Source organism: Chiloscyllium plagiosum, unplaced genomic scaffold, assembly GCF_037043375.1.
Source record: "Chiloscyllium plagiosum isolate Xiang-an unplaced genomic scaffold, Cpla_swu_hap1 HiC_scaffold_9, whole genome shotgun sequence".
Taxonomy (NCBI): domain Eukaryota; kingdom Metazoa; phylum Chordata; class Chondrichthyes; order Orectolobiformes; family Hemiscylliidae; genus Chiloscyllium; species Chiloscyllium plagiosum.
The window spans coordinates 90,647,054-90,669,717 of NW_028270147.1; the positions used below are offsets into that span (position 1 = coordinate 90,647,054).

At 40.7% G+C, this 22,664-nt stretch overlaps 1 protein-coding gene across 11 annotated transcripts in view; it reads right to left on the reverse strand.

Annotated features, from left to right (window-relative positions):
* rasal2 (RAS protein activator like 2) overlaps window positions 1-22,664 on the reverse strand; it is a 393,387-nt gene that overhangs the window by 69,170 nt on the left and 301,553 nt on the right. For all 11 annotated transcript variants that reach the window (XM_043699987.2, XM_043699988.2, XM_043699991.2 and 8 more), the window contains one exon: window positions 13,094-13,247. In XM_043699987.2, coding sequence (XP_043555922.2) covers window positions 13,094-13,247 — 154 coding nt within the window. The remainder of the gene's footprint in view (window positions 1-13,093; window positions 13,248-22,664) is intronic.

The following is a 22,664-nucleotide window of genomic DNA, read 5'->3' on the forward strand; positions in this document are numbered from 1 at the left end:
GTAAATGTGAGGTGCTGCATTTTGGGAAAGCAAATCTTAGCAGGACTTATACACTTAATGGTAAGATCCTGGGAAGTGTTGTTGAACAAAGAGACCTTGCAGTGCAGGTTCATAGCTCCTTGAAAATGGAGTCGCAAGTAGATAGGATAGCGAAGAAGGCGTTTGGTATGCTCTCCTTTATTGGTCAGAGTATTGAGTACAGGAGTTGGGCGGTCACGTTGCGGCTGTGCAAGACAGTGGTTCAGCCACTTTTGGAATATTGCGTGCAAATCTGGTCTCCTTCCTATCAGAAGGATGTTGTGAAACTTGGAATGGTTCAGAAAAGATTTACAAGGATATTGACAGGATTTCAGCTAAAGAGAGAGGTTGAATAGGCTGGGGTTGTTTTCCCTGGAGCATCAAAGGCTGAGGGGTGACTTTATAGAGGTTTATAAAATCATGAGGGGCATGGATAGGATAAATAGACAAAGTCTTTTCCCTGGGGTGGGGGAGTCCAGAACAAGAGGGCACAGGTTTAGGGTGAAAGGGGAAAGATATAAGAGACCTGAGGGGCAGCTTTTCACACAGAGGGTGGTACATGTATGGAATGAGCTGCCAGAGGAAGTGGTGGAGGCTAGTACAATTGCAACATTTGAGAAGCATTTGGATGGGTATATGAATGAGAAGGGTTTGAAGGGATATGGGTTGGGTGCTGGCAGGTAGGACAAGATTGGGTTGAAATATCCAGTCCACATGGATGAGTTGGACTGAAGGGTCTGGTTTCCTGCTTTACATCTCTATGACTATGACCAGATATCCCAATCTAATCTAGTACCATTTGTGGCCGATATCCCCCTAAACTCTTCCTATTCATATATTCATCCAAATGCCTTTTAAATGCTGTAATTGTACCAGCCTCCATCACTTCCTCTGGCAGCTCATTCTGTACATGCACCGCCCTCCACGTTCACCCCTTGGGTCCCTTTTATAGCATTCCTCTCTCACCCTAAACCTATGCCCTCTAGTTCTGGACCCCCCCATCCTAGTGAAAAGACTTTGTCTACTTATCCTATCCATGCCCCTCATGATTTTATAAAACTCTATGAGGTCACTGCTCAGCCTTCAACGCTCCCTTGATGAGAAGTTCCTCTTCTCTTGTCATCGAAGGCTCTTTCACCTTACAATTCCTTGTCTGTCTCAATGGGACAAAGTTATCTAACACTCGCAACAAGTGCTCCTTATAAATTTCTGTTGTGCATTTCCCATAGAACAACTGGTCTCAACTTATACTCCACAGCTCCTGTCTAATAGCAGTATAATTTCCCCTCCCCCGATTAATTACCCTCCCATACTGTCTGTTCCTATCCGTCTCCATGGTTATGGTAAAGGTTAGGCAATTGTGGTCACTGTCACTGAAAATGCTCTCCCACTGAGAGACCTGACACCTGGCCTGGCTCATTGCCTCGTACCAAATCCAATATGGCCTCCCCCCAGTCGGCCTATCTACATAGTGAGTCAGGAATCCTTCTGACAAAAATCCATCCAGACCATCTACTCTGAGGAGGATCCAATCAATATTGGGAAGTTGAAGTCACCCATAACAACAACTCTATTACACCTGCACCTTTCCAAGATCTACTGTCCAATCTGTTCTTCCATCTCGCTGCTGCTATTGGGATGTCTATAGGAAACACCCAATAAAGTGACTGCTCCTTTCCTGTTACTGCCTTCTGTCCAATCGGACTCAGTAGACAAACCCTTCTCAACAACCTCCTTTTCTGCAGCTGTGATGCACTCTCTAATTAACAATACTATACCCCATCCTCTTTTAGCCCCCTCCCTGTTCTTTTTAAAAGATCTAACTCTGGAACATCCAGCTCCTGTGAAATCCACGTCTCTGTTATGGCTACAACATTGTAGTTCCAAGTACTGATCCATGCTCTAAGTTCATCACTTTTATTCCTGACACACCTTGCATTGAAACAGACATACTTTAACCCATCCCTTTGCCCTATCAACTGTGTTTCCTTCCTGACAGACTCTCTGCATTCTATTTCTGCCCATTCAACAATTTCCGTCTCCTCTGATCTCTAGTCTGGTTTCCATCCCCCTGACAAACTAGTTTGAACCTTCCCAAAGTGCTCCAGCAAATCCCCCACCAAGGATATTGGTGTTCCTCTAGTTTAGGTGCAACCTGTCCTTCATGTACAGGTCCCACCTTCCCCAAAAGGTACCCCAAATAATCTACGTAGCTGAAGCCCTCCCTCCTGCACCAGCCCTGTCGCCACGTGTTTAGGTGGACTCGCCCCCTGTTCCTCATCTCACTAGCACGTGGTACCGGTAGTAATCCTGAGATTACTACTCTGCTTGTCCTGCTTTTTAGCTTCTAACTTAACTCCCTGAAATTGATTTTTAGATCCTCATCCCTTTTCCTAGCTATGTCATTGGTGCAAATGTGCACCATGACTTTTGGCTGCTCACCCTCCCCTTTCAGAATCTTATACACTCGAACAGAGACACCCTGGTCCCTGGCACCTGGGAGGCAACATACCTTCTGGGATTCCTGTTAGCGATCACAGAATCTCCTGTCCATTCCTCTAACTACTGAGTGTCCTACCGCGAGCACTTTTCTATTCCTCCCCCCCCCCCCCCCCGCTTCCCTCCTGAGCCACAGAGCTCTATCTGCTTATATCATCGACCCTAACGTGGTTGATGGTTGTTCACCAGCCCTTCAGTGTTCTCTTTAGCCAGTGATAAACTAGTTTTTTTGTACCAGGACACAACACATAATCCTGCATTCACCTCTGCAGCCAACTATTCCCCTAACAAATCTTCTATTACTATTGCTTATAGTCTTCTCCCCAGAACAGCTGAGCTATGGATTTGGGTCTGGCCAGATGAATCACTGCATTCATCAGTATTTAGACTGAGTACTAGTTGCAGAGTGAAATGTACTCGTCGGAATTCGAGCATTACCTGCCTATTTCTTTTCAACTATCTGATGGTTACCCAGTTCCTCTCCCTGTATACTCTAAGTTGTGAAGTGACCACATGAAGAACATTCAAACTACAAAGCTCTCATCTTCACAGATATACTGCACTGAAGTCAGCTATTGCTCAAGTTTCACATATATGTGATTCTAGGATGCAAGAAACACCTAAAGTTCTCACATAGCACAATTTGCACTTTTGAGAGGTTGGAGCAATTATTTGATTTCTCTATTTAACAGAAACCTTGCTTTACTTAGAAAATACTGCTATTACCATGAATAAACCATAATATTTAAAAATAAAGAGAGAAGAATTAACAGCTAGTTCTGTTGGTATCACTTAACAATACAGGGAAGCCAACTGAATGCCTTCCTTGATTTTTAATGTTTTCGTTTTTGAGCCATTTACACTCATTTTCTAACTTTGGACAGCCAGCAAACAGCAGCAATTGTGTGTACTGTGGAGAGAGAAGCAGAGTTAACATAGGAATCCAATATGGCTTCTTCAGAACTTAAGTGGCGCCTGGGTGGGGGGAGTAGGAATTGGTGGTGCGGTTTTGTGATGGGATTAACACTGTGGAAAAATGCAGAGAAAAGACAGACCAGGGAAAAGTGCCAGAGAATAGAAGCAAAAAGGGAGGGGTAATGGTTGCAGAGAAGAGAAGATCCATCAATCTTAACAGAATATATATCAACTGCGATGAAAACAAAACAATGCAAACAGGATGTTGGGGGTATCAAGATGGAGGACATAGTTCATCCTCTGAAGTTGCTCAACACTACTGTAAGCCCAGAAGGCTGTAAAGTGCCTCAGCCAGAAATAAAGTGTTAATTGTCCATCTTGCAGCTGACTTCACTGGAACACTGCAGCAGGCCTAGAACACAAATATGAGCATGATACAAAACAGGATATTGAATCAGTGACTGACTGGAAGGTTAGTTTGCCAACTAAGTGGACGTATTCTGCAAGCCAGTCAAGCCAGCGTGTGTTTGGTCTCTCTAATACAGAGTTCATTGAATTGTGAACAGCCAATACATTAGGCGACACTGCAAGTCAATAACTACTTCACCTCGAAGAAGTGTTTGGGGTCTTGAACAATAAAAAAACAAGTGTTGCATCATCAGTGAAAATATTGAGACAGGGAGAATGAGGTGTTGGGGGTGATAGAGGAGGACCATTGTGTCACCGAGGTAACAGTCTCTCTGGAATGCAGCAGTGCAGAAGAGGGATATTTGGTGGTGACATCATGTTAGAGGTAGCAGAAATGATGGAGGGTGATCCTCTGAATACGGAGACTATTGCAAACTGAAAAGTGAGAACAATGGGATACATATCATAGTTCGTGAACAGATGTAGAATGAGGAGACACTGCGGGAAAAGGATTGGTCATGATGGAGGGCTCTGTCCATAAATGGTGGAATTCTTGATTGAGGAAAACGACATGCTAAAGTGCCCATCATCATAACAGATGTGTTGGCAATATAAAACTGGGAAAATGGAGTGGTGTCCTTATAGGAAAGACTGTATGGAATTGTAGTCAAGGTAGTTGGAATCAGTGAGTTTTTAATGAATAATGGTAAATGTTCTATCCCACAGAAGTGGAGACAGAGAAATCAACAAAGATCACAAGGATAGGTCAGAGATGGACAGATGAAGTTGAGAGAAAATATAATTGGAAGCAAAATCGATCAGTAGTCCAGTTCTGAATGAATACAGGAAATGGCATGAATGCAAAGAAGTACCGGAAAAGCAGTTATGGGATGGGTTCCCAAGTAGGACTGCAACAAGGTATGTTTCACAATCTCCACAAAGTGACAGGCACCACAAGGTGCCATTTCATTCGCTATGGTTGTATCTTTTAAAGTTAAAAGGAGAAACTGGTCAATGAGAGAATAGGCCCAGCCAAGGTAAAGGAAGGCGGGAGTGGAGGGGGAAATTTCAAGCAAGTTTCAACATTGATCAAGGAAAAATAAATAGAAAGTGAAAATTGTTGAACCTACTTCAGAATTTGCGAACTAATTAAATTAGTTGCTCCGGAAACAAACTGCATGTAAATTCTGCATCCATTTGTTCATGCACTCAATATATTTAATGGTTTAAAATGGATGATCTATAGTCTGGCAGGTAATAAGTCTCATTCTGTAAAGGCAATTACTCTGTTAGATAATTTGTGCCAGTACTTGTTTGCTAAAATTATAGTCGAAGTAGTGTTCAAATAAAAATGAAAATCGCTCTTCCGAATAGCAAACAAGAAAGGCCTAAAAAGGACATGTTCACGTTCCTTATATTCAGCCTAAACTGATTCATAGCATTCATGTTATGTTTTTAGATTTAACATGCGTCTGCTTACAGACAGTATGATGAACAAACAGCTGTGTGACCACTCCCAGTTCCAAGAGGACAATTTAATGTCTCCCTCTGAAAATCCTGCAGCTGTTAGATCAGATGTGATATCTCTGCACCTTCCTGCTAGTTTCCTCTCAGTATTCTTGCTTTATTTTACACACCTTGGCCTTCTGTTTGTGCTTTCTAAATTTTCTATTTTTAATTCATCTTTCTACTCATGTCTATGTAACTCTCATCCTTCCTTCCCAGGAGCAGTTTAGTTTTCATCCTATTTGGTGAGCAGAACAACTTCTGTTGTGTACCAATCTTCTGAATACTCTGAATCCATGAAATGAAACACGAAAGGTCAAGGCTTCAGTCTGGGAGGAAAGGCAATGCAACACAACTTGCATTTCTATCAACCAATGCTGCACACAATGCATTAAGATCTCATCATGCTCTAAAAAAAAAGAGAACTACATTTTAAGATAATTCATTTGAGTAATTAAAAAAATCTATTTCAGGGGTACTGAGAACAATGCTCAGTCAGAAAGTCTTGGAACAGAATTTCCTTCTTGATTTAGTCAGATTTCAACAATACAAATTGCACAAACAGTTTGGATTTTTCACTTCATAAGGACTATACGAAAGTTTATGTGATTTTGAGGAAACAACCCTTAGGCTAGTGGGCCCCTTTAAGAAATAGGATCTGATTAGTAAAAAAAATGCTGCTTTCCTAAGAACTACCATTTGATCAGGTCATTAACTAATTATAGTGGTGAATAGGTTCTTGGGGTGATTCTCAATTCAAGCAGTTTCGAACTGAAGAGAAGTGATCTCTTTTAGTACAATTTAATTTACATTCTGGGTGCTGGTAAAACAACACTTGAAATCTTTTGCAAACTGAAGGACTCTTAAGGTACGGAGTTAAATTTCTGTTGTTATAACCAAGCTGGAGAGAGAGAGAACGAGCAAGCTAAAGCAAGAGTTGGATAAAAAGTTCACTGTTGATGAATATTAGAATTAGCAGATGCACATAAAGAGACACCAGCCCTTACCTACAGCAAAACCATTTCTCTCATGAATTGCTCTTTATTGTTTTTTGATTGCATTCTACTTCAGGAGGTCTTGAAATTTTTAGCCATCAATTTCAACAGTTCTTTTTAAACGTAAAATTCATGTAGATACTTCAGCCTCAGCCCGAGCTCCTGAATACAACAAATTCACTTCATTCCATGAATCATCAAGAATCAGCTGAGGGAACTGGACACCACAAAAGGTATGGGCCCTTGCAACATTCCAGCAGTGGTACTGGAGATTTGCACATCAGAATTACACATTGCCAAGCTGTTCCAATACAACAAAACAGAGGAATCTATTCAACAATGTCAATAATTACCCACTCATGTCTGAAAGCATTGCGGGTGCACATAATCAAATATCCCTCCCACCCCAGTTATACTCTCTTCCATCCTCTTCCATCAGGCTGAAGACAAAAAAACTTTGAAAATGCAAACCAACAGATTTAAGAACAGCTTCTTTCCCGCTGTTATCAGATTTATGAACGGTCCTTTCAAGGGCGGCACGGTGGCACAGTGGTTAGCACTGCTGCCTCACAGCGCCAGTAGGCCTGGGTTCAATTCCCGCCTCAGGCGACTGACTGTGTGGAGTGTGCACGTTCTCCCTGTGTCTGCGTGGGTTTCCTCCGGGTGCTCCGGTTTCCTCCCACAGTCAAAAAATGTGCAGGTCAGGTGAATTGGCCATGCCAAATTGCCCGTAGTGTTAGGTAAGGGGTAAATGTAGGGGTATGGGTGGGTTGCGCTTCGGCAGGGCGGTGTGGACTTGTTGGGCTGAAGGGCCTGTTTCCACACTGTAAGTAATCTAATCTAATCTAATCTAATATATTAGAGTTAATCATTCTCTGTAGTTGTAACACTACATTCTGCATTCTATTCCATTAACCTGATGTACTTATGTAAGGTATGATTTGTCTGGTTAGCATGCAATACAATACTTTTTATAGCATCTCTGTACATGTGACAAAAATAAATTAAATCAAATGCTCAGTATTATTTGCAAATCCTCAGATACTGAAGCAGTTTGTTTCCGTATGCCGCAAGACCCAGACAACATTAAAGTTTGAAATGATAAGTGGCAAGTGATATTAACATCACTCAAGTGCCAATTACCATCTTCAACATGAGAGAATCTAACTGTCATTTCTTGGCATTCACTGGCATTATCAACACAACTAATAATATCTTGGGTGTACATGGCAGACTAGAATCATACTGGACCAGCCACACAAATGCAGTAGACAGAATGGATCAGAGACTGGAAATTCTGCAGTGAGTAACTCACAAAACCAGTCCATTAACTGCAAGGCACATTTCAGGAATGTGGTGTAACACTCTGCAATTTCTTGGATAAGAACATGGAACAATACAGTACAGCAACAGGCTCTTCGGCCCACCATGTCTGTGCCAACAATGATGCTATTCTAAACTAATCCCACCTACGTGCACATGGTCTGCTTTCCTACTGGTTCATGAGTCTAAATGCCTCTTAAATGTTGTTATGAATCTGCTTCAATCACCTTCTCTAGCAGCATGTTCCAGGCACCTACCACCAGTGTCTTTTCTTTCACAGCTTCTTTAACATGTTTTCCCCTCTCACCGGAAACCTCCATTCCCAGTATTTGACATTTCCACCATAAGAAAAAGACTTCCTCTGTCGACCTTAAACACGCCTGTCATAATTTTAGGTAGTTCTATCAGATCATCCTTCAATTTCCAATGCTCTAGCGAAAACCATCCAAGTTTTTCAACTTCTCATCATAGCTAAGACACTTTAATCCAGGCACGTTCCCGAAAACCTCTATTGCACCATCTCCAACGCCTCCACATTCTTCCTGTAGTGTAGCAACCAGTACTGCACACAATAGTCTAAATGTGGCCTAAATGAAATCTTGTAGACCTGTAACATGACTTGCCAACTTTTATACCCAGTGCCCCACCAACGAAGACAAGCATGCCTTTTGCCTTCTTTACTACCTTATCCACTTATTTTACTACTTTTAGGGACCAATGGACTTGAACCCCAAGATCCCTCTCTGTTTATCAATGCTCTTAAAGATCCTGCCAGTTACTGTATATGTTCCTCTTGCACTTGACCTCCAAAATGCATAACCTCAGACTTGTCCAGATTCAACTCCATCTACCACACAGCAATGCAGCTCCAACGCTTCATAACATTAACATCATCCAAGGCAAAACATCCGCTTTAGTGGCACCCCCATCTTCAATGGCCAATCCGTCCACCACCAACTCTCAGTGGCAGCAATGTTGACCTGCAAGATCAGTAAGGAGCTTTACAAGAACTCAGCAAATCTCCTTTGACAACACCTTCTGACCCATGACCTTTAGCACCCAGGAAGACAGGATAGATGAAGCATAGTAGCTTAAGCACCTGCAAATTCACTTCCAAGCCAAACACCATTGCTGTTCTTTCACTGTCACTGGATCAAAATCCTATCTGAAAGCATTGCGGGTACACCTACTTGAAACGAAGGCGGTCAAAGCAGTAGCTCTTCACCTTCTCAAGGGCAATTAGGGATGGGTAACACATGCTGGCACAGCCTAGCACATCACATGAAAGAACAAAATTGAATCTGTGTATTTTCCCAAGTGAAAAAAAAGCATGAATTTGTTCTTTATAAAATAGTATTGTGAATACAATTGGATTATGACTAGAGTTTAGGATTAAAAATGGGGCAGCCAGACTGCTAGGAGTGCATTACAAACCGCCAGTCAGCGGGCAATCGAGGAGCAGATACGTAGACATTTCACTGAGGTGTTAAAATAAAAAGGCAACTATATTAGGAGATTACAACTGCTCCAATACTAATTGAAATGGTCATGATGTAAAGGGTTTGAAGCCCCAACCTGTTCCTTTTCAGGTGAAATCTAGGAGCAAAAAGCCTAGAGAATCCCGAAAGTCTAGGAACATTCAGGACAGGATAAGGAGGAAATAAAACAGGCTTTTAACAGGTACAAAGCAAGCAAATCAACTGAGGTCCTAATGGAGGAGAAAAAGTATAAGGGAGAACTTTAAAAAGCCATTAGGAGAGCAAAGTAGGGACAGGAACAAAACTGGCAGGAAAGATTACAGAGATCGCCAAGTCTAAGCATATCAAGGGGAAGAGGATAACTAGGGAAAGAATTGTACAAAAGGGAGACCTTAAATAGGACAATATTTCAGGGTGAAAGTGAGGACTGCAGATGCTGGAGATCAGAGCTGAAAATGTGTTGCTGGAAAAGCGCAGCAGGTCAGGCAGCATCCAAGGAGCAGGAAATCGACCTTTCGGGCATGAGCCCTTCTTCAGGATTCCTGAAGAAGGGCTCATGCCCGAAACGTCGATTCTCCTGCTCCTTGGATGCTGCCTGACCTGCTGCGCTTTTCCAGCAACACATTTTCAGAAATATTTCAGGGTGAAAGGTTTAAAAAAGTTGCAATTTGATAAGGTGTTGCTGCCATAGCATATGGACATAGAGTCATAGAGATAGACATACGGAGACAGACTCTTCAATTCAATTCATTCTTGTCGACCAGATTTCCTAAATAAATCTAGTCCCATTTGCCAACATTTGGCCAATATCCCTCTAGATACCTTTTAAATGTTGTAATTGCAACTGCCTCCACCACTCCCTCTAGCAGATCATTCCACACACACCACCCTCTGCATGAAAAAGCTGCCCCTCATGTCCCTTTTAAATCTTTCCCCTGTTCACCTTCAACCTATGCCTTCTCATTTGGGACTCCCCACCCCAGGGAATTTGGCTATTTACCCTAACCACACCCCTCATGATTTTGTATACCTCTATCAGGTCTCCCCTCAGCCTCTGATGCTCCAAGGAAAATAGCCCCAGCCTATTCAGCCTTTTCCTTTGGCTCAAATTCTTGAACCCTGGCAACATCCCTGTAAATCTTTTCTGAACCCTTCCAAGTTTCACAACATCCTTCTGATAGGAGGGAGAGCAGATTTGCGTGCAGTATTCCAACAGTGGCCTAGCCAATGTCCTGTACAACCGCAACATGACCTCCCAACTCCTATACTCAATAGTCTGACCAATAACAGAAAGCAAACCAAACGCCTTCTTCACAATCCTATCTACCTGCGACTCCACTTGCAAGAAACTATGAGCCTGCACTCTTTGTTCAGTAACACTCCCCAGGACCTTACCATTAAGTGTAGAAATCCTGCCCTGATTTGCTCTTCCAAAATGCAGCACCTCACATTTATCTGAATTAAACTCCATCTGCCACTTCTCGGCCCATTGGCCCATCTGGTCCAGATCCTGTTGTAATCGGAGGTAACCCTCTTCGCTGTCCACTACACCTCCAATTTTGGTGTCATCTGCAAACTTACTAACTATATCTCCTATGTTCACATCCAAATCATTTATATAAATGATCAAAGTTTGTGAGAAGATTTGTAGCTCGGGTGCTCGTTGCTGTGGTTCTGTTCGCCGAGCTGGAAGTTTTTGTTGCAAACGTTTCGTCCCCTGGCTAGGCGACATCATCAGTGCTTGGGAGCCTCCTGCGAAGCGCTTCTTTGATATTTCCTCCGATGTTTATAGTGGTCTGTCCCTGCCGCTTCCGGTTGTCAGTTTCAGCTGTCCGCTGTAGTGGTTGGTATATTGGGTCCAGGTCGATGTGTTTGTTGATGGAGTTTGTGGATGAATGCCATGCCTCTAGGAATTCCCTGGCTGTTCTCTGTCTGGCTTGCCCTATGATAGTAGTGTTGTCCCAGTCGAATTCATGTTGCTTGTTGTCTGCGTGTGTGGCTACTAAGGATAGCTGGTTGCGTCGTTTCGTGGCTAGTTGATGTTCATGTATGCGGATTGTTAGCTGTCTTCCTGTTTGTCCTATATAGTGTTTAGTGCAGTCCTTGCATGGTATTTTGTACACTACATTCGTCTTGCTCATGTTGGGTATCGGGTCCTTCGTTCTGGTGAGTTGTTGTCTGAGTGTGGCTGTTGGTTTGTGTGCTGTTATGAGTCCTAGGGGTCGCAGTAGTCTGGCAGTCAGTTCCGAGATGCTCCTGATGTATGGTAGTGTGGCTAGTCCTTTTGGTTGTGGTGTGTCCTCGTTCCATGGTCTTTCTCTTAGGCATCTGCCGATGAAGTTGCGCAGGTATCCGTTTTTGGCGAATACCTTGTATAGGTGTTCCTCTTCTTCTTTTTGCAGTCCTGGTGTACTGCAGTGTGTTGTGGCCCTTTTGAATAGTGTCCTGATGCAGCTTCGTTTGTGTGTGTTGGGGTGGTTACTTTCATAAAAGTATGTGAATCAAGCTATGAAATAAACCTACACTGCTGCTGGACCCAGCAGTCAATCTGCATAGCTGACTGTTCTGCTGTTTGATTTCAAGTATCTCTTAGGATATCAGAGAGAGGGAATCAGAATTCTTACACATAACTGTATATGTTAAATAAACTTGCCAGCTAGAATCTAGTGTGTAATCGATATTTCTATTTGAATGGTGTGTGCCACAGAAGAGTACAAGATGAATTCCTGCTCAGAGTATGTTACTGATATTTGTGAAGTTGAAGCCAGTGATAACCGATTTTGGAGAAGGCTGGTTATTGTCAGAAATCAATTCATTTCTAGGGTATGATTCAGAGATGGGAAATCACAAACAAAAGAACAAAAAACAATTCATATGTAAAATATATATTTAAATGTGTTTGCTTGCTGCACATTCTACAGTTCACACTTAGCTATCAAAATCTTTAACTGCTACAAAACAATCTTGCTATGACTGTGTGCAAAACTTTCATGTAGCCTCTCTCAATACAGCTCAGAAAGTAGCCAACAAGAGGCAGGCAAGCGCAGCAGAATAACTCTAAACCTCACTTGCTATTCCTCCCTGTGAAAAAGAACCTAACCGTAAGTCTATATTTCAATGGTACTTTATACTACAGCTCCTAGAAGTAGTTCCATTGTATCGTCCTGTCAGAATAGTCTGTCTCACTGATCTTATCCTGTAAAGTCTGATGTGATTTAAAATATCACTTATGACTTTTACAGAATACTCAGTGACTACTCGTGGATTACAAAATGAATGAAACGAGGAACTGTGGGAAATATGAATCATGTGTGCTTGCTGTGGCTATGCAGCCTCATAGCATTTCATGATGCAACTATGGCCTGAATACACTGGTCTCTGCTGCCTTAATTCTGAGATATTTGGTCAGCCCCATAAAAAGATTGGTAAGTGGGCCAAAGAGTGGCAGAGTTTAATTTAGATAAGTATGAGATGCCACATTTTGGGAGGGCAAATCAGGGCAATGTCCTGGGGAGTGTTGCTGAACAAAGAGATCTTGGATGCTGGTTCATAGTTCCTTGAAAGTGGAGTTGCAGGTGGACAAGGTAGTGAATATGTTTGCTTTATTGGTTAGTGCACTGCGTATAGGAGTTGGGAGGTCATGTTGTGGCTAAAGAGGAGCAATTTTTTCAGGCAAAGGGTGGTGCAATGTATGAAATGAGTAAGTAGAGGTGAAGGAGGAGGCTGGTACAATTACAACAGTTAAAAGGCACCTCATTGTGCACATGAATAGAAAGAGTTGAGAAGGATACGGGCAAAATGGTGGCAAATGAGACTTGGTTAATTCAGGATATCGCGTTGACATGGACAAGTTGGATCAGAGGGTCTGTTTCCATGCTGAACATCTCTATGGCTCGATGACTCTAAATAGTTACTCTTCTTATTGAGCCCGGTTAGATAACGATACAGTACCTCAAAGCAGAAGTCTTGCCCAAGGATACTACTGTGCAAAGGTTTAACGAAAACATCTTGCTCCATATTTAATTCCAAAGATTCAACCGCACTTCCAGGACTCAACAATGATTCATGGGAACGAGATTCTTTCAATTTTGGTAAAGCACGGGACCTGAAAACAACAAGAATAATACATTGCTGAGAAATAAAAGTCAAAACGTTAGGGTGCTGAAGCTTGTTGTACAGAATAGAAGCAACTACAATAGGCATGAACAGAATTATGGATTATATTTGTGTCTGTACAACAAGTAATTGCATACAAGATTATTTCATGCACAAGCTCATAGATCTTTTCTCTCTTCATCTATTTTCCATCAATGGTTATGGGGAGCTGCATTTTAATCTTACATAGGATGAACACCTAACACTAGCAAAAGAGGGAGTAAGAGATAATATGCAATTATGTGTCATTTTATCACTTCTCAAGAAGGTCTGGACCAATGAATTACATTTGGAACGGAGTTGCTATTTTTATGTTGACAATTCCAGCAAACAGTTCAATACAGCATAGACAAGAAGGGTTAAGCTGCAGCATTATAATAGGAATTTATCCAGGGTTTGAACATCACTATCAGGTCAAAGATATCAACAGCATCCTCATCATAACTTAAGCACATTTGCTGTTCTGTTCAGAAAAATGGAAAGGGTTCTCTCCAAAAATTACTTCAAGTGTGCAGATTTTTTTATATCTCCTGTCAAATATTAGAGCACAAAAGCAACAATCTTTGCTCTAGTACAGTTTATATTTGTCTTTCAAGGCACAGACCCAAAGTTGACATCAATAGCCTTTCAGTGTTTCATCCCACTGTCATACAGAGCATCAGCCAAGATAGTGACCAATGACAAGTTGTTCAGCTGGCAGCAGCAGGAAAATCATAGCCAAACCAAACCTGATCTCAGTCAACATTTAGCCACAGGATTTATAGAAAAAAAGACTAGTAGCAGGAATAATGGCAAAATCTTTCCAGACTAATCAACCAATTCAGCACAACAGTAGACATATTCAATTGTTGTTAACCTCACGTATTCGTATAAATAGAACAGTTGAAAGCTCAAGACAATGACATTTCAGAATTAAAATTGACAACATACTGAATTTTCTCCCTAATAAATGACCTTTAAATACATGACTGATAAAGAGTCATCTAGATTCCAAATGTTAGCTTGCTTTCTCTCCATGGATACTGCCTGATCCATTGTAATCTCCAGCATTTTTTGTTTTCACCTTAAAATAATTCATCTTCAATATTTTAGATCTTCTACCCAACTTAACTATTCACTGCTCAGATAACATGTCTGATTTGCTGCCTCCCTCTCTGGCTTGTATCGACAATGGTCTGCGTGAGTTGCTACTAAGAACCTAAAGAGGCAAAGACGGTTTTTTTCTCTTTGATTATTCTTCATAATAAGTACAAACCTGCCTGCCTGTAATTCCCCCAGAAACAGGACTGAGATTTGGAACTCAGCAGAGAAATCAAGCTTGTTTCTCACGATGTTGCATTCAAAACTAATATACCCATTCTTCACTTACACAAACTCTCTTTAAATAAAATAATCAAAACTAAATCCAAGTGCTTGAAAACCATTAATTCCCTGCCTAGCTCCAAAATCTGCTACAATGTCTCAACACTAAAATCAACAAGACTCCAACTTTAAACTTTGAACCACTAACGCCACAGTTGAACAGATGCGGAGAGTAGACTGTTAAACAAATGCAAGGCTTCAACAAGTGAGAAAAAGAGTTGCCAGGGCACTTGCAAATCAATCAGGAAACCAACATTATAGCATATATGCAAAATACATGAAATGGTCACATGTGCTCAATATCAAGATGCTGCAAGCCTGTTTCTACAATCTTGCTCAAGTCGTCAGCCACACATGTTTAATGTACAATAGTACAAAAGCTCCCATTACTTCAAAATTTCCCTCAGATACAAAGACTACATTAAAAAAAATTCATAATAAATTGTTCACTAAAATATGCACCTCCATGGATTCCAAAAATAGAACTGCCTTGGGGAAGACAGTATGGAAAACTGTTGTTCTGGTGTTATTTCACCTGATACTTTTATGATGCAAGACTTTCACAGCATATGGAGAACATAAAAAACAACAAGATAATAAGTGCTCTCTCTCTTTCAGGAGGTGATACAGAAATGATGGCTAGTATGGCCTCTTTCTGTACTGTAAAATCCTATATGACATAAAAAACTTTCAATAAGGAGCACAGTTTATACTAGATACAAAGAATTTACTTCTACCCACAATGCTCAAGGAATTTGATGGTTTTCTTGCTCACTTGAAAATCTTCGATTTCGGTGCTTCAAGAGATGTCATGTCATCCAATCATTGTATCTTGAAACATGTATCACTGAGACACCATAAAGTTTGGGCATAGTTTTTCAATGTACATATTTAAAGTTTAAATAATTTGAAAAAGTAGAATTTTTGTTTTGTACAACTCAAAAGCAAAGACAAGAATCTGAATTCAGCACAGAAAAAATGTTGATAAAATATGAATGTCTTTATTAAATGTTAAAAAACTATGAAACAAAACATCCCTCAGATTTAGTGTGACAAGTTTGTCAACAGAAGTGAAACAGAAAAGGATATGGAGCAACTTTTTCACCCACTACATATAGTAAAACTTAATTAAGCATAAGAAACCATATGAGATGGAAGGGCATCACTTAAATTCCCAACCCACTGAGCTCCTCCTCTAGGCAGTAGGAGAGAATCAGGAAAAGGATATGCAATCAGAAGATACAGCATCTCATGTGAAATCAAACTTGACAATTCAATATGCTACATACACAGATGAAGTTTACCTAGTTACTTCCAAATTGACTAAATGACGGTAATCTTTCACCAATTAGTAAGCTTATACACATATTATACATGATGCACGTACATGCACATGCTTGAAGTTACAAGTTTTGATCTTTGTATGTTTTCCAGTTAGAATGTGCCTGTGAACCACCACACCTTTATGCTGGGCCTGTGAAAAACAAGGACACACTCTTGTGATCATCTGGATCAGAGTGTGGTAGAGGAAAACCAGAAAAACAAATATGCATTGTTCTCAAGCATTGAGTTTAAATGTCACTGCTAATGGTACGTTAAGAGGTTACTGTCCAACATACCACCAAGTAACAAGGAAATGTCACCAGGTTGGAGTCAAAGTGATAAAGAAATAAACCTTTGGGAATTTTTTTCCTTATAAGGCTTTTCTTTTAAAGTCCATGTTAGAATACCTATTATGTTACACCCATCCAGTATTTTCATATTTAGCTCAGAAGCAGATTAGGAAATCAATATGACACTGTACTTACAATAAGCAACTACGCAGCCATTTAACAGAACATCCCCAGATCATGATGCTAGGACAGTGTAGGAGAAAAGACGATCCCACCTTTCCCCTCTGCTGAACACCAATAGCAAGACCAAATATTTGTCACAATTTTCAAATCATGCACTGAAAGGGGGGTGTGTCTCGTCAGTCTTTTTATGGATCTCCAGGATTGCACAAATCTTCAAGACTTAATTGCTCATGAAAATCTTGTTTGTCAGTTTTCTGGTTTCCACAATGCAGGGCTGCAAACTTGAGGTACTCCATCGACTTGCAAAAGAAAAACAAATCACTACATTGGAGTGCTTTCTGGCTTCGCTAAAAGAATATGCAACACATATGAATAGTAAATTTCCTCTCAGCAGTACGTTTGGTATCAGGTCACCTCTAATTATCGTTTCTTCTCACACAAGATAAATTAGGCAATTCTCTTCATAATAGTTACTGGCCTAGAACGTACTGATTTTTCTTCCAAATAAACTGTGCCAGCCATCCACCTTGTTCTGATGATTTCAAGACAACATACTTCTCTTAAATGGCTAATCAGGGCAATTGTTTTCAGGTAATTTCAATGGTTTGTTGAAAAAAATCAGAAACTCCAAATTTCACCCATCACAGATTTAAAACACCAGTTTCTTGATATCCTTGCAATCACACAGCCAGATCAGGTCAAGCCACTCCCATTTCCTCCAGACATATATGGGATTAGGTTCTCTTCACTTCCAGGTACAACATGCGCTGATTCACTTTTCATACTTTAAGAGCATGAACGATAGAGGAAAAGCAGATTGTTCAAAGGAGCAAACAAATCTACTGGTTTACCACCATCCCTTAAACAACATAAACATGGGCCTTACGAACAATGTTTTGTCCCAACTGGGGCTGTTGTTATGGCAATGCACCTATGAGAAGATTAGTGCCTGAAGGCAGCAGGGACCATTAGCAGCAGAGTCACTTACATGCTGCTTCTTTACTGCAGCATTCGTTGAGCAACACACCGATCTCAGCAGTAGAGATCAATGTGACCCTCAGGAAGAACAATAGTAATTTCACCTCAAGAAGGTTTGTCCATCACATGATATCTTCAGCGTCTCTGAACACATTCCAGCTGAGCAGTGAGCTCGAGTGCAGCAGCCCACTGCGTAAAATGCTCTCATACAGATGCTTTCATCTGGATTCCGGCCAAGTCAAACTGTAGTGACAGGGATTAAATATAGAATGATGGATGGTCAGGAGCACAACAGATGATATTTACTGGCCAGAAACAGTTTGCTCACTTTTCAAATCCAAAATCAAAAGGATCTGATGTGCATATTCATAATTTGCTTGTCAATTTTTGGAGAGAAAATACTTTAAAATCTTTAAGTCATTTTGTTTCTCATTAAGTATTGTTGGCATTGTGTAAGGACGAGTCGGTTTTACAGGTAAGCAAACAGTTCTAATTAACTGCAATAGATCAGGAAGCCAAGTAATGAAAACTGAGGTAAGATGTCAGAGAGAACAAAACAGATGCTAATCAGAACAACACAAGATAACAGGTCAGTGTATTAACAGCTGCATGGAGGTATCTTTTCAGAACAGCTGGAGGTAAGAACATGGGTTTCATCACTATTTCCTCTATATTTGGACAGTATGGATTTATTAAGATTGAGGCAATGTGTGGTTTATAGTTTTTTTTGGGGGGGTGGGGCAAATAAAAGAAAGCATGGAGAAATTAATCAAAGCTATTTTTTTTCCTTTGATCATGCTGCACATTGAGTGGAAAGAAGATCAGGTAATGTTTGAGGTAGGAGTTTAAATCAGAGGAGCAGTTCAGAATTAAAGGAATGCACTGCCACACTTAATAATCCTCACATCCAAACTAGCTACGTCTCAAAGGATGTTTAGTTAAATTCTCATAGGATCAAGTGAACCACACTGCTTCCCTATTCTCTAAAGCATGCAAAATTAAATCTTAAGCCTATAGGAGCAGAATATTTTGAATTATGAGCAAGGGTGTAAAAAAAAAGCTGGAAAACTCCAGATACCTAATTTCGATGACCACTAAAAAGTACCATTTAATTTATCAAATCACTTGGTCAAAGCAAAGAATTTACTTTATCAGACCACTTTTAAAACTCCTCAGCCTCAGGTAAACATATCATAAATGCTCATCAATTGAGCAAAATACAACCAACATGCATTTCAGCAGCTCTGACGACTCAAACTGCTTGAGTTTTCTCCTGAATAATGAATGAACCACTTGCAAAAATCCACTGCTATGCGACGAAGACTAGCTAACATCACAAAGACCAGGAATCAACCCTGAAACTACACTATTGCATCTAACTCAATGCTCCACCACGCCTTCACTCACTGGGGCACTGAGGAACCAAAATTTTTAACCGGAGCTAAATTATCCACGAAACAAAAAAGATGGTTGGCTCGACATTGTTGTGGCTTCAATTTTATAAGTAGACGTGAAAATCTGACATTATAATCACAACTGCAGCTTCCAGTCATAGTAGAAGCGAATCACCTCTGCTCAAGTTGAAAGGTGTTTCTATACAATGTTGTTTTGAATGTTAGAATCCAAAACAATGGTAAGGGTGTTATCAGGGCATTTCTTTTAAAAGCATCAGGACTCTGAACAGGGTATGCAGACAAGTCACGATTGCTGCCCTTTACCCTCTCAGGTGTATGCTCTTCTAACATCAGTCATGTGAGGTAATGGAAATGCAAAATATTTTCTGACTTGCTGACAATTTTGAATTGTTTAGAATGTGATAAAAACATTCATTCCATTCCAACTACTGATCGCAGAGTATTTAATTCAGACTGCTGGAACAAAACATATTCAATTTCCAAAGTGAATCAACTGAAAAAAAATCCAAGATATTTTAATAGTTTTCTTCTAAACTTGTTTCCACTCTTCTGTTCCTTTTGCTCAGTTTCTGTCCTATGCTCCCAAAGGGATCAGCTCTTTGCTGGCAGCCAATTACAGTGCCAGAATTGTCTTTTGTTGCCTCAAAGGCCATTCTGCATTATGGTCAGAGTGTGAGTAGAGTTATGCTTTTTAACTGGAATACGAAATACATGCAAACGCAACCCATTTTTTTCTCTTATGTTTTAACGTGTGTACTCCCAGCAAGTAATAATCCCCTTGGACAGACTGTCACAGATGCCTGGAGATGTGACTGTGAGATACAAGGGACAATTAAAACTACTAAGACTAGCTTTTGTCAGAATAAAGAACCAACTTAACAGTGAACAAATTGAACTGGAATCTAATGAAAAGAATGTATGCTAAGTCATGGACAACAGACAGACTAATTGATGAGGTGAGGACATGAAAGAATATTTTGCTTATCCTACATAGACAAGATGACAGGAGGCGGGTCCCAGACTGGAGGCTGTCATGGGGAGGCGAGTCCCTTGGACTTGATGGCAGTGCAGTCGGTGGAGGCTAGGTGCTGGCATGTATTATTGTAAAAGGACTATAAATAGAGTACTTTCTTCCTTTTTATTTTTATGCTGGTCTTGTATTTATTCTTTCAATTTTGTACCATATACTCAACTATCTGTAGTTAGGTATCTTGTACCTAAGATGGTGCCATAAGCAGCAACACTGCAAACTTTTCACTGCACTCATTGGATTGCATGTGACCATAAAGCTAATTCAATTCAATAATGAGAAGGTGTTGGAAATAGTTGGAGAAATGAGGCAATCACTGCAATAACATCAAAGAAAAAGACACATGTTTTGGTAAGATAATTAGGTCAAACAATAGAGATAGTTATTCGAAGGAGAGAAAGAATGATGGAAAACACAGGAGAGAGAAGCATTGTAGAAAATGGATTACAGAAATAATGAACTGATGCAATTGACCTATGTGGAATGCGTAAAGAAGCACAAAGGTGGAGATCCATACAGTCAACATTTTGAGCATATAAATGTGTGCTAGAAATGATTAGAAATGTTCATTAGCCAAGCCACTTTTGTTTAAGGTGAACGTCAACATTTAACTCTCTTACAACAGCTTCACAGAAAAGCTTTATCTGATTTAACACAATTAATGAGCCTCAATTTTAATCAACATTCAAAAGAAAATCCTATACCCATTATTGTGTAAACCTCGAGAGAGACTTCAAATATTCAAGTTGTAATGGTTAGAGTCCAAGTTCAGCAACTCAGAAATTGAGAGCTAAAACTCCACCAGAGCCAGTTGTAAAAGTGAATTTGATAGTCTTTGAATTGGTAGACAAGTTCAAGGAAGCTGCCATCCCTGATTTGGTCAAGTTGTGACTCCAGTCCTATACTTTTGTTTTATTCATTCATAGGATATGGCTGTCACTGACCAGGTCAGCATTTACTACATCATCCCTGGTTGCCCAGAGGGCAGTTAAATGTCAATCACATTACTGTGGGTCTGTAGGCAAGACCAGGTTGAGGATGGCAGTTTCTTTCTCTTAGGACGTTGGTAAACCAGAGGGGCTTTTCCCCACAATCGACAATGGTTTCACGGTCAATATTGGGTTTCTAATTCCAGATTTTTATTGAATTCAAATTCCACCATCAGCCATGGCATGATTTGAACCAGGGTCCCTAGAACATTATCAGGGTTGCTGGGTTAATAGTCTAAATGATAATACCACTAGGCCATCACCTCCCTTCGTTGACAAGAGATGGGAAGGATCAGCCACATCAAACAAAGTATAAAGTTAAACCCTTATAACTATTTATTATGTTCACTGTCAATGATCAGCTGCTGTGCAGCATTCAACAAACTTTCAGTGGTTCCATCAAACAATTAATTCTTCAGGAATGAACATGACTGCTCAAAGATATGGCTCTCATTTGGTGACAGCGATCAGACTGAACATTGACGAGTCAAATACATCAAGAACCGAAGATATACATGAGAAAAATAGGCCCTAACATGATTTTAAGCCTTTAATCACATTTCAGAGTTGAGATAGCCAAATTAATCTTGTACTGTTTGGGATAGTTGTTAATGACATTATGAAATCCATGAGATTGAGAGTGTCTAGACACTTCAGGTATCCACTTTTCTGTAGAGAAAGGCAGTCATCATACATGTTGTGTGGTCCTTTAAGCAGTCAAATATTTTTCCTCACTGCATGATCTCAGAGTCATTTACTCTGATCAAATTATAGGACTATATCCTGATTTAATCCTTTGATTACGTATTAAAAGAACTGCTTCCTGCTTGTTATGTTAACTGAAAGCAAACAGTATAAAACATATAGGTAAAAACAATGACTGCAGATGCTGGAAACCAGATTTTGGATTGGTGGTACTGGAAGAGCACAGCAGATCAGGCAGCATCCGAGGAGCAGTAAAATCGACGTTTCCGGCAAAAGCCCTTCATCAGGAATAAAGGCAGAGAGCCTGAAGCGTGGAGAGATAAGCTGGAGGAGGGTGGGGGTGGGGAGAAAGTAGCATAGAGTACAATAGATGAGTGGGGGAGGGGATGAAGGTGATAGGTCAGGGAGGAGAAGGTGGAGTGGATAGGTGGAAAAGGAGATAGGCAGGTAGGACAAGTCTGGACAAGTCATGGGGACAGTGCTGAGCTGGAAGTTTGGAACTAGGGTGAGGTGGGGGAAGGGGAAATGAGGAAACTGTTGAAGTCCACATTGATGCCCTGGGGTTGAAGTGTTCCGAGGCGGAAGATGAGGCGTTCTTCCTCCAGGCGTCTGGTGGTGAGGGAGCGGCGGTGAAGGAGGCCCAGGACCTCCATGTGCTCGACAGAGTGGGAGGGGGAGTTGAATGTTGGGCCACAGGGCGGTGTGGTTGATTGGTGCGGTTGTGAATTCAACATATACTCATGGTCTCTAGTCTTTGTAAAAGGATTACTGGAACAAACATTCCCATTCCTGAACTTGCTCAGGATGACCCTGGTGTCATGGGATTCCAACAGAAGAAACAACAAGATCTCCCGTAAATTATTTTGGTAATATCAGTTAATACAATTTGACAACCTCCAGTTGAGTAAGTAGAAAAATGTTCATACACTTACTGGGACTAACAGCAACAACGACAATTATTCAGTGTGTTTGGCACCATAACATTGAACAGCAGTCTGTGATCCAGTTCTGCTGTTTGGAAATAAATCTGTAACGGTATTTAGTTAAGCAACAACCAAGCATATACAACCTAAAACAGGTTACTTCGCTGCA